This window comes from Acartia tonsa, chromosome 11, assembly GCF_053477335.1.
Source record: "Acartia tonsa isolate MP-2025a chromosome 11, ASM5347733v1, whole genome shotgun sequence".
Taxonomy (NCBI): Eukaryota; Metazoa; Arthropoda; class Copepoda; order Calanoida; family Acartiidae; genus Acartia; species Acartia tonsa.
Genome location: NC_137270.1, coordinates 37,697,470 through 37,710,490, shown reverse-complemented (window position 1 = coordinate 37,710,490; position 13,021 = coordinate 37,697,470). Strand labels below are relative to the sequence as shown.

The 13,021-nt window shown below is 32.3% G+C and overlaps 1 protein-coding gene across 1 annotated transcript; it reads right to left on the bottom strand.

Annotated features, from left to right (window-relative positions):
• Nucleotides 1-166: 166 nt before the first annotated feature.
• On the bottom strand, nucleotides 167-5,246 carry LOC145331845 (uncharacterized). Its single transcript, XM_080176695.1, has 3 exons — nucleotides 4,584-5,246; nucleotides 1,231-1,341; nucleotides 167-860 (listed from the first exon to the last, which is right to left on the bottom strand). The coding sequence occupies exons 1-3, from the start codon at nucleotides 4,869-4,871 to the stop codon at nucleotides 735-737; spliced, it is 525 nt and encodes a 174-aa protein (XP_080032821.1). The 5' UTR covers nucleotides 4,872-5,246; the 3' UTR covers nucleotides 167-734.
• Between the last annotated feature and the right edge of the window lie 7,775 nt (nucleotides 5,247-13,021).

Sequence of the window (13,021 nt, the reverse complement as noted above, 5' to 3'; positions counted from 1 at the left end):
CTTTTAAGAGAATGTAACATTTTAAGAAACAGCTTATAGTGCCTGATAAAAAATGACGTCATACAATACCTATTACAAATGATAGGCCAGTATATATTTTCCCATTGTTCAATTACAATGTTTACTTGCCTATCATTGGTCATTTGCATTGTAAGGCGTCATTCATGCACTATTAGCTGCTTCTCATTTTATTGGATAATAAATTTTTCTAGGCATTCATACCAAAATATGCTTTTTAAGCTAGAGACAAAAATTTGATAAAGCATTCAGACAAATTGTGTAATTTACTAAGCTAATAATTTAGTCATTTTAAGCTTGTGCTAAAAATTAAATAGAATTGCAAGATAACAATAACAGCTAAAAGTGAAAGAAAAAGTAACGTTGAATTTATCTAGAAAATTTGCATCAATTTTATTTACAAAAGGGTGTATTGTAGTATGGCAGATTTATTGAGAATACCTGCCAAAACTTGTTCAAACCCAATAAATGAATAATCATTGATGCAAAAAAAAGCATATAACTGACTAAAGCATTAGATAAGTAGTAATTTCAGAGCCATATATTTAGTAATTTTAATCATGTAATGTTTGCCTTATACATCATTTTTTAAACTTACCCTTTTAGGGGTTTTAGTTATCAGATCAAATATTGCAAAATGTAATTAGACATTAACATTCTATGACTGAAATCACCAAATATCTAATTAAATAAGAGAAATACAATGTAAAATTATCCTAACATTGTTTAAGGTTCTTGTTGAACCCGGCAGATTTGATTGGAAGAGTAAACTTTGTATAGCTCTCCTTCCTTGTACAAGTCACAGCCTTGTTAGAGCGTTTCAATGCTTTACTGCTTAATGCCTGAAAATAACAAAGAAATTAGATTATGTATGGAGAAAAAAAAATTTAATAGTTATTTCTCGCATCGTATCATAAACGGCTTTCCGCGGATATAGAATGTACTATAATAAGATTAAAACCAGTTTTTTTGTCTGTCTATCTGTCTGTAACTCGTTGACCACTGAATTAATTTAGTTCTCCTATTCAATGTAGCTTCTCATAGGTCCTGGGAAGGTTTATAACTATTTTTGGGAATGTACCCCGAAGTCGAATTCAACCTGAAGTGTCCCTAGAGGCCTCTTGTAGGGCGTAGCCACTTGAAAGTATTTAATTTAACTTTGACCTTAGAATTTACCACCAACAAAATATTGCCTCTAGAAATAATTTTTACCTTATGTGTGTTCCGCTGTTTGGTGAGCTGGGCTTGGCGAAGGCACTTTTGGGTTTGGGCGACCTGGAGTTCAGGTCTAGTGGCAGGTACACGGGTAGATGAGGGGTCAACCTACAAAAAAAATAATAGTTATTTACCGCATCGTATTATAGACAGCTTTCTGTGGATATTAAATGACAATATAAATATATAAATTGAATATATAGAGCCTAGATGAATAATCCATTAAATATACCTATAGTAACAGAATAATCCGACAATATACAGGTCATTTCAAACCAACTATTTTGTCATATGGTCTTAATGGCAATACAAAACATTTGTCATTACTACAAGAAACCTATTTCCATCTTGTATTTTAAATTTGATACATATATGTGACACTTAATTTAAAGAATTAAAACGCGATAAGCAACAATGATAATTTAAGAACTAAATCTTTAAAATGGCTGATAGTACCCTACCCCTTTTGAATATTTCAATTGGATAGGTATTTATAATTCTAATATACTCTGAGATTGCAAATAAATATGGTAGCCATGTTTTATTAAAGGTTATTTGTCAGATATTTACGTAGACATTTTAGAAAAACAAGTTGTTTAATTTATAGAATTACAGTTACAGAAAAGAAAAGGAGATATTATGAAAGATTTTTTTTTTTTTTTTGGGGGGGGGGGGTTGGATTGATACTCCAATACAAGTTATTCTATTTACATATTTGAAACATAAAGAATTTTTGTTAGTGACAGATAAACTGGCTTTTTAAAGCTAAATATTCAAATAGCAGCGTAAATTATTACTTTTTAGTAGCGAAGCTACTGTATATTCTTATATTTTGTTTGCAATTCTACATCTATTGTTCATTGGCTTAAAACTTTGGTACTTTATGACTTTTTAAAACACTTCATCCAATCTGCAGAAGAGGTAATTTTGTTTATTATTATTATAAATGGAAAATTTTGAGAAAAACCATATAGTACAAAAAAAATTAGTCATAGAGTTAAACATCATAATGCGTATAAAAAATGTTCCAACGACCTTTTTTTTTCCTTCGTAGATTTTTTACACAAACCATTACTACGCAATTTATCAAGGAAATAACTTGGTTAAAAAATTTAGAAATGCGTCATTAAAATTTAAACGTTTTTATAACGAATAAGGATAGATTTTAAATAATTCTAATCGTTTAAATTATGTATTAGATAGGTGTATTTACATTATCATAAACTTTCTTTAAGTAAAGTAGGGAACTAAGATGGGTCAATCCTTACAATAAAGTAACAGGATGTCTATCTGTTTGTCTGTACCGAAGGATCTCGCTAACCGCTGAACCGTGATGGTTCTCCTTTACAGGTTAGCTTCTCATAGGTCCCGGGAACGTTTATAACTATTTTGAGGGAGGTTAATACAACCCCTCAAAGATAAATCGCCCCTAGAAAAACATTACTCCCCCCCCCCCAATTTTTTTTTCCATCTAAAATTTAAATGGTGGGCGTTAGTAATAGATAAACTACCCTAATAGTCTATCCAACAAAGGCGTATTCCCCTCATAAAAAGGTAAAAACTACTTAATCTTCTGTTGACATATCCCTGAAAATGGCTAATAAGCAACAGAAACCCACCTGTCTGTCTGTGTATACTTCCTAGAACCATTATCTTTATTTACAACCTACGCCCCTTACCACTGTCCTATGTAAACAGTGTAGAAATTAGAGGCATAAGTCGACAAAACCGACAAATAATCGACACAATTTTAGTAATGTCATTTCATATTGGCTATGTCCAAATTATTATTTTTTTTTTTTTTTTTGGGGGGGGGGTAATAATCACCACCCCCCCCTGGACGTCTATGCATTTTTTTAAGTAATCATGACTAACAAATTATCGGCATAATGTTAATTTAGTAGCATAGAAAACAAAGTAATAAAATGACTTTACAAGTATAAAATGTTTGTATATCGGTTATGCTCCAATAAGATAGTTCGCAGAATTCAAAACAATAATACAAGAGAAAGCAAAACTTACCACTTATACATAACTTTCTTTTAAGAAATGGATGAAAAAATTAAAAAATTACATTTATCTTTTTAATTCTTAGTGTATAAAGAACTGTTTGAAGCAATTTAGACAAAAGTTTTCTTATTTGTTGGCTTAACAACTTTGGGGACTGCTTTTGATTGCTTGGTTCATTAACTACCAACAACCACTAGTTGTATTCTACAAAAGGGGTAATTTTGTGTTTCATCACTGGGATTGTACATTGTCTTATCCCTTTAGATCCCTGCTAAAAACAGAATTAGGTAAATGGAAGAAAATTTCCTACGGTTACCCCTCCCCCCCCCCCCCTCCAACAAAAAAAACCTTTTTTAACTCTCAATTTTCCTATACCTCTCACCCTTGCAAGTCTCTGCTTTGATACCAGAGAGAGATGGGACAATAAACATTAAACAAATCCCTCCTAAAAACTATGCAAACTAGTTTCTGCCAGTTTTCAAATGTTCTATCCCCGTATCCCTGCTCTCATGATGCAGGAGGTTACTCATCGGAGCTGTTCCGAGGTTAGAGGATACACAATATAGTCAGCGGAGGATACCAATAACAAAATTGAGGTTATAGAGGCTCAGTAATTTATTTTTCATATATTGGAGGCTTAGGTTGTTTTGTTTATACCTTTTTTAAAAATTTACTTTACTTTAAACGTTTCTTATCAAAAAAGATGTTTTTTATATTATAAAATGAATATTCATATATTTACTAATATATCAGCTGTAGGACAACTTATAAGGGGAATATTTTTTTATTGATTAGCCAAATATTATCTGAACATTTTTAAACGTTTCACACAAGTAAAATGTCTTTTTCACTTTAAAATGCCTAATTTTTTTTGTAAATTATAAAGATTACTAGCGGCTTCGCCCCTAGCCTCTAAAGGGCTTTGCCCCAAGAGGTTTGATCAACTTAATTTTTCGTATTTTAGATTTAAAAAGAAAAGTAAAAAAAAAATTTTTTTTTTTGGGGGGGGGTATTTTCATTTTTTGAGGGGGGGGGGGGTTGGGGGTGTCCCACCCCCCCAAGAAAATAGCTTAAAACCATCACAGGACCAGTAGGTATATTCCCTGAAGAGTAGAGCCCAATCGGTTCAGTGGTTACTGAGATCTTAAGCTTCAGACGGACAGACGGACAGACGGACAGACAGACATCGTTCTACTTTGTATTATAGATAATGTTTTTTTTTGTATAAACAAGCTGCAATTGATACTTCAAATAAAGTAATATTTAATAGAAATTGCAATCTTAAACTGACAGACAAAAACTTATAGAGCAGCTACGCTCCTAGAAAAAAAAATATTCACCTGTTCTCCGTTAACAGACGAGGTCTCTGACACCGGGGGAAGGGGGTCCAGGGCGTCCCCGCTCAAATTTCCGGGGGCAGGGTCGTCCCCAATCAGCACCCAGTCATCACCATTCTGGGGGCTTTGGTCCCGCTGCTGCACCTTACGGCGGCTGTTGGCGGTTTTGGGACGGCTAACCGCAGTTGCGGGAACTGCGGTAGCTTGTGGTGCAGCCTCTAGTGGCTGCTGTTGGTCTATGGTAGCCTCGGCCTCGCCGCCCCAAATATAGCTGCTGATAGTGCTGAACATTTTGGATTTAGGAATTTGTTGTTGCAGGAAGATTTGAAAATTGAGCAGTTTCTAGTTTTCTTTGTTTGGTGGATTTTAAATTTTGCTCTGATGCAATATTCTTAGCCTAGCAACTGCGTAATAGAGTACTTTTAATATACACTTTTCCTTTTAAATACAAGCCAAGTAATACTAATAAAATGGCTTGATTTTTGTACTAAAAAGGTTTTTTAATATTAATAATATACAATAATTAGACTAGAGTTTCTGAATGAATAAAACTGACTATTTTCCTGTAATTTTGATGGAGGAAAATAGGGATGTAGATTTGTTGAATATTTTGTTATACAGCTCTTCCGAAGAGTAGAGACTACTAAATAGGATTTCTGTTGTTGTTGTGTCAGTTTAGCGTTAGTTGAGGGCCAGTCCCCCATTCCCCCCCAGAATTTTGTAATATGGGGAAAGGTCTGGCAGGTGCAAAGGAAAGTCAGAAGGGGAGAGAAACAAGGAAAGTTAGTGTAAACTAAAGGGGCGGGAGGTGATGAGAGAGTGAAAAAAGGGAAGGAAGGTTAAATCTTGACAATCAGCTGATTTTTGACAGTTTGCTGTTTTGACGTTTTATTTGTTTATAATACTTTAGGAAAATTTGTAATGTAGAAAATATGATGAAATTTGTAGAAATGATTATTTTTTACTCAAAAAGTATTATATTTTAATAGAAAAAAGACATTTTGTTTATAATATGTTTCTAGGCAAGCTTTAAAACAAAGAATCCTGCCCTACAATGAATTGTCAAATTTCTATTGGCTGAGACAGGTCACATGATCATAATCCTGGTCTCTGATTGGTGCAAATATAGAAATCAATAATGATGCAAAAGTGGTTGTTTAAGGAGGTGGGGGGAGGGGGGATTTCGTAGCGTCGGAGAAAGGGTGAGGAAAGGGGATTTTAAAGGGAAGAGGTAGGAAAAATAAGTATATTTCTACATTTTAGCAAAATAACATATAAACCAAACAGACAAAAAACTCTATTTATGAAAGATTTTATTGAAATTAGATGGTTTTAGGGTAATTGGGATTAAAAAGGATAATTATTTCAAGATTAGATTAGGAAATTAACGTTAAATATCATAAAATAAGCAATATCTTTACTTTCTTTCTAAAATTTGTCAACATCCCAGAAATATGTTGTCATTGGTTTGGCCTGAGTGACTTTGTGACTTACGTACAAGCCTTGAATATAGAGAAAAAATTCTATATAATATTTTTGTGTTATTTTTAAGGAACACCCAAAATTTAAAGGGACACCTAACTAAAGCGAAGGGAATTTAAACCTTAAATTAAAACTATAATTAGATATTTCGATATACTACGTAATTCATCAATTTTATACCTTAAAATCTAAAAATAAACCTTAGTTTTATTTTTAGATTTGGCCCTGAATTTTCTTGCTTTTATTGTAGCGTCATCGACGCTACTCTATACTAACAAATTTGTACGTAATTCTTGGTTATATGACTCATTTAATTACGCATTTATAAGCCCATTTCGTATCATTGCGTCATAAATATTGAGTGCGAATTATTAGACAAACGTCTTTTTGTTTGTTTTTCCTTTAAAAAGTTTGGAAATATTTTTTGCAGTCACAGCTATGCTACAGTTTGATATAATTATCCTTGGTTTAAATTTTTTTTGCAATATGATTTTCTTAGCAACAGAAGATACACTGCTGGAAATTTTAAGACGTCTGTTTGTTTTTATAGAAAATACGGGAAATCATTTAGAAATTTGTTCATCTTTTTATTAGACTTTTTCATATCTGACATTTTTTCAGGGAGGGAGTGGACAGTGAAGCTAATTTTAATCTACCCCCAGCCCATATTCTCTCACGAACAAAATCAGGATATTACACAAAAAAAGAAAGAGAGAAAATAAAACTCTGTTTTTTGTTTATCTATCCCTATAAAATGTTCTTCTCTCTTTCTTTTAATTCTTTGTACAAGGGGGAAATGAAATACTAAAGAGAAAGACAATGTCATACAAAAGAACTTAAAAATTAGTTTTTTTAATATTAGATGTTTTTATGCAATTTTCAAAAAGTTTGAGTTCAGAAAGTTAAGTTACACCAGAATAAATCTACAAAATACTTCTTCTTTCAGGTATCCAATAACAAATTTCACTGTTTAGTGTTTTAATCTATCTTCCATTCAACTTTCCCTGTATAACCTTTTAAGATTATTTCATAGAAACAAGCCTTACATGATCAAATTAGATTGAAATCACTGTTCTAATTAATTTGTTATTTCTAAGCTAATTTTTTTTAAAGTTGTATTGCGGGAGCGTCGTATGGTGTATAAATCACGCAGTTATTACATGCTCGTATCATGCGTAAATCATGTTTCATCATAGCTTTGTTGTTTATTTTGTAATACCCCCCCCCCCCTCCCCTCTTGCCCTAAATCTTCTTTGCTTATAACCTTAACCCTATGTTCTTTTAATGTATTTAGAATATGTGTTGATATCATGACATGACAGGAAAAATTTTTGTTCAATTTAGCTTGCTAACATGTAACTCATTTATTGGTCAGTTCGTTCATCCCGTATGAGGGTAGGGATTGAGGTAAAGGGGTTAGACATCGTTATTTTACTTTACAAGTTTTACTTTATTAGAGAACATGAAGATCCTATCAATAATATTTCCCTTGTAGCATCCATTTTATCCGTGATTATTTCGTTATTGACCCTTAATTTCTGTTTGTTTTGATGATTGTTATGCTTGTAAAGTTCATAGTGCACTGCACATACTAGCCTAGGTCACAAAAAATTAAGACTTAGGATGGTTTATATAACACACAATATTCATTTATAAAAAGACAAAAAAAACATGAGCTCGTTGCTAATATACCTTTATAACGATAACGTCTATCCTTTTCGGAAATACCGACGGACTGACCTTAATATAAACAAACTTCGCTTTTGATAACTCTAACACTTTACACTAATAAAAATAACAAATAAGGTGATATCTAATTAGACAAGGAAAGTGATAGGAGGTGCGTTTCCTGTATCAAATGCCAAGAATTTTGATCATGGGCTAATTTAGGGTCTAATTATTTACAGGACTTATTTGTTTTCTTTAAGTTTTGCAAATTTGTATAAAGGTTACCTACTAAAATAAAGAAAACTAATAATTACATTCTCAAACCTTATATTGTTATTAAAAAGGGAAAGATTGTGTATAATCATTGGGGATGTATATCAATTTATCGGTCATTATTTTATCTTTTAGGTTATTTGCCCTTGTACAGTTTTAATTTGTGTACAGTATCAGTCTTCTGTGTGTCAACCAACTGTTTCCTGTATCAAATTCAATGAAATTTAATTCTTTATTAATATCATTTCTATTACATACATATGTACGACACGTACGCGTTGACCGGAACAAATGAGGGAAACAAAGAAAGGACAATGGAAAATGAATTACACCTCTTTTTTATGATAAAATAATATATATTTTAGCAATTGGGGGAAGTCATGGATGTAGATTAATTAATTTGTCTTAGTGTCCTTACTTTATCATTTCAATTCTAAGTTCTTACTCCAATTGTAGAACAAAAAAAGATTTGGCCATAAACAAGCAAATTAACTTTTTTTTAGAACCAATACTACGATTTCCTGAATAGCAAAGAGTAAAACACTTAGTCTGTATGTCTGATTATGTATGATTTCAGTTGATTTCCATATTCAAATGATTTTGTTCGGGTTTATCTGATAATCTAATTATTTTCAAACCTCTGTACATAATTACGTATGGATATTGTCATCCATGTTTTATTTTGACATATGTATAATGAATAGCAGAAAATTGCAATCATATTCACCTTGAACTATATATTATAACATTGCAAATATTGCAAATGTGCAAATTTTGTCACTAACTTATATAACAAGGACTATTTAGTTCAAAAGTAGTGCAGTATATATATACAGAAACATAGTTGGTACTTATTTTTTTCTTCAGTGAAGTTGTCCCTGTGCATCATTGGATCTTTGCTATTCCAGATTATTTGCAGGCCTTCTTATGCCGCTAAGCACAGTGTGCAGACATCATATGTAGGTTCAGCCGTTTTGGCAGCTAGCAGCCTTTAAAATTCATAGATTTTTGGAGTTAATCCTTACCAGGAACATTTCACCGTGAACTGCAGTAGATCCGACACTTTTTCCGTTTGTTTGTTTATTACTTTAGGTTAGGGATCAAGTCAAGCAGAGTGTGCTAATACCCTGTTTTGGCACACTCTGCTTGACTTGGGGGAAAATTGGCATTCTCTGCTTTACTAGGGGGGAATATTGGCACACTCTGCTTTACTTGTCAAAATATGCTTTTCCTAACTAAATTTTTAAAATTAATTCATGTATATATACTTTATTTTATGATTAATTAACATCTGCTCTATAACTCACTTACTCCGCAAGTCTTATGAATGTTGTCATCCTTGTTAGGATTTATTTTAAGCTTTATTTGTTCACATCTTTAATATAAAAATACGGCTGCAAAAAGTTAAAAGGATAGTTCAATAAAAAAAAGGATGACAACATCAATAAAAGCGAGGCTCTGAAACGGTAGTACAAACAACATTAACTCTTGTAATAGAATAAAAGTGTATTAGTTTTAACAAAACTGTACGTAAATTTGTTGCTAAAGTGTTAAATACAGGATACTGTTTAAAGGACATATTTAAACTTTTAGGAATTGATTATACTGATATAAGGATAAATATATTACATAAAAAAATTTGTCAAAAAAGTTAAAATTTAACAAGATTCAAATGGACGTACGGACATTCTGGTAACAATTATAGAGTTGCCATGCTTTCTAAATCTTACCTATCTATTATAGGAATCACTATGCAAAGTTTGAAATCGATAGGACAATTCTAACATGCGTAAATTAACGAAAAGAGCTAACCGTCACGGATGGACGGAAGGACCAAGCTTAATTAAATAAAAGCTTTGCTTTGAAAAATAATTTTTTATTTCTGTATATACTTTTCTGCACCATAGTTTTTAAATATCATAACTTGAAACGTGTTAGATACTTTTCCCCCCTAAACGTAGCTAATAGATGAAACGGACAGACATTACAAATTATAGAGTAGCTTCTATTCAGGGATCTAAAGGGAATAAAATTAGTGGTTGAAACGTTTGAAAACTAAACTTTAATGAACAGACCAATCAAAATTCAAGAAAAGTCCCAACAGTTGTTAAGCCAACGAATAAGAAAACATTATTATAAAAATTTGGGTACTAGTGTAATAAACAAGCCATTGTCCCTTCTTTTTTTGATTTCCTATTCATTCTATGATAATTTTTAATCATGCTGCGCCATTTGCGTATTTTCTGTCCCTATAAATAATTGTCTTTGTTTAAGAGCAAAGGAGTGTGGAGGCAATGACAATTAATAAAACTACAACCCCTTTTCCTTCATTAAGATATGAAAAATAAGTTTTTTATACTTTATGATTACGGGAAAGATTAATCTATTTTCCATTGTCTAATCCCTGTGTCACTTTTACTAGACAAGGCAAGTTTAAAGTTACTTTATTATTAAGTGAAAATAGAATAAGGGATAGGTATTCAACAATTTTTAAAATTGGTTTGAATTATGTAATAATTGTGTGTGTGTGTGTTTCTTGTATTTAATCTCATTCATTTTAAATCCCCATCATATATCCTTATATTATATCCTATCAAATAATGTAATAGGTTTTTTTTCTGTTTGCAGCTTAAGATTTCAAAAAACCACTGAACCGAATGATTTCTCTACTTTAAGGAATATACACATAGGTTAGTTTTGGGCTCACATGAAGGAGACTAGCACCGAAATCGAAGAATGAAGAAAGCTAGCACCTAATGTCTTAAAGTGAAGAAAGGTAGCACCCTAAATCTAATATGAATAAATAAAATAATCCTTATACTAAAGTAACAGGATGTCTGTGTGTCTGTACCGAAGGATCTCGCTAACCGCTGAACCGATCGGGTTCCCCTTAACAGGGTAGCTTCCTATAGGTTCCGGGAAGGTATATAACTATTTTCTTGGGGAAGGGTGGGACGCCCCAAACCCCCCCAAAAAATGGAAAATCCCCCCCTCCAAAATTTTTTATTTTATTTTTTCTTTTAAAATCTAAAATAAGAAATTGGGTTATTAAATTCGACTCTCTTCTCCTCAAGTGCCCCTAGAGGCCTCTAGGGGATTAGCCGCTAGTAATACATAAATTGCTCCTCCCTCTTTCTCACACAAAATATGTCCCGACCCTTTTACACCTCCCACTATTAGAAATCTTGTAAATCTTAAGGATGAAGAACCCTAGCACCAAAAGATGTAGAATGAAGGAGACTAGCACCGGTGCTAGTCTCCTTCATGTGAGCCTAGTTTTGTACTATTTAATTTTAGATTTAAGACTTAGGAATGGGATGGCTTTAGGCCATTTTTCAAATCTTCGAATACAGAATAAGTTGTTACATTCGAATCAAATTAATTAAACCTTCTCATTTCTAACATATTAATTAGAAAAACTCAAATTTAAAAGTTTTATATCAGCAAACTTTACGACATTAAAGTTATACGAATATATATTCGTATCCGTGGTAAGCACAGAAGACGCGCAATTTCTGAGCACACACCCAAACAGAAACGCGCACAGACATGCATAGAGCACGGGACACGCACACACACACACAGACACGCATAAAGCACGGGACAGACAGGCCAAATTTTTATTGTTATTGCGCGCAATTATTATTATTGTGCCATAAATTTTTCATCAAGTTATCATTATTAGGATAAAATGTATTCCTTATCTGCATGTATTTTGACATCTGCCAATAAAAGAAACATCTAAAGGTTAAAACAAAAAGATATTGTTCTTTAACAGCAGCAAATTAAAAGTAATCTGAAAGAACAAAACAGAAATATTCAAAATATGATAGCTTCGCTATTAATATTATAGGCACTCAGAAAATGTGGAGCGCTCGCAAAAATGTTGCGTGCACGTCTAGACGTCTTGAGCACTGTGTTGGGGGGGGGGGGGGGGGGTCATTAGGAGGTTCATGGGTTCGAGACAAACAAAAAGTAATATGACGTTGTTAAAAACAAAAAATTGTACGTCTAACTTTTTACTAATTTTAATTTGGATACTAAACTGCCCATTTAGTAATGTTTTAAATTCCATTTTTATTTCTTAAGGAAAATCTCGATAAAATTTTTATTAAAGTTTACTATTACTATTAGAACTTCATATCTGAATATAATGATGAGGGGTTAATTTAGGGTCTAATTTTGTACATTTGTCTTTTTCTCATTCTTGGCAAATATTTTTACAATTTTTATTGATTTGAATGTAAAAAATATCCCCCCCCCCTCCCCAAATACCCTCCCCCAAAATAATTAAAAACTTTCCCTAAACCTATAAGAAGCTTCAATGTAAAAGAGAACCATAACGCTTCACTGGTTAGCGAGATCCTTCTCTACAGACAAAAAAACTTACTACTTAATATCATATATAGGATAATAAGGCCATGAATTATGCGTAATACAACCTATCCATTTCTTTGTTAATAGATACACAAAGAAAATTGGGTTTTACTTACAATGATTTGTATTTGGATTTATGAAATATTAATAGTATACTAACAAAGTGTTATTATAAGCATATTCTATGTATAAACAAGAATACATATTTTCATAGAGAGCGTATCCTTAATTTAGGCTGATCAAATTGATTACTTATCAACTGAGAACAAACTAATCTGCAGACAAATCGGTGATATTAATTTTCAAAAACAAGTTGTCATGCAAGGGAGTCCAAGCTTTTTCATTTTTTAGGAGTGTTGGTAATCTTTATATCATATAGGTAAAGACGTCCAAGCTTTTTAATTAAAAATTCAAATAAAAATTCAAACTTTAAAATTTTGGGGGTGCCTATGGAACCCCCATATTCATTTGGGGTTGGTAATCACCCCTTTACCCCCCCCCCCATAGGACATCCTTGAAATGACATAAAATAACCCCTTTTTATCGGCATGCAGTTTCCTATCTCAGTACAATATATGATTACCTGACTTCTGCATTAATGGATATATCATTACTTGGATGTTAAACCAGATTTGTGACAC

Bases quoted from the DNA above. Each gene is read 5' to 3' on its own strand.
- LOC145331845 (XM_080176695.1), bottom strand. From the start codon at position 4,871: ATGTTCAGCACTATCAGCAGCTATATTTGGGGCGGCGAGGCCGAGGCT. The intron at 1,342-4,583 runs GTGAATATTTTT...TTTTTTTTGTAG, and splicing joins CGTCTGTTAACGGAGAACAG to GTTGACCCCTCATCTACCCG. The intron at 861-1,230 runs GTAAAAATTATT...TGTTATTTTCAG, and splicing joins AACAGCGGAACACACATAAG to GCATTAAGCAGTAAAGCATT.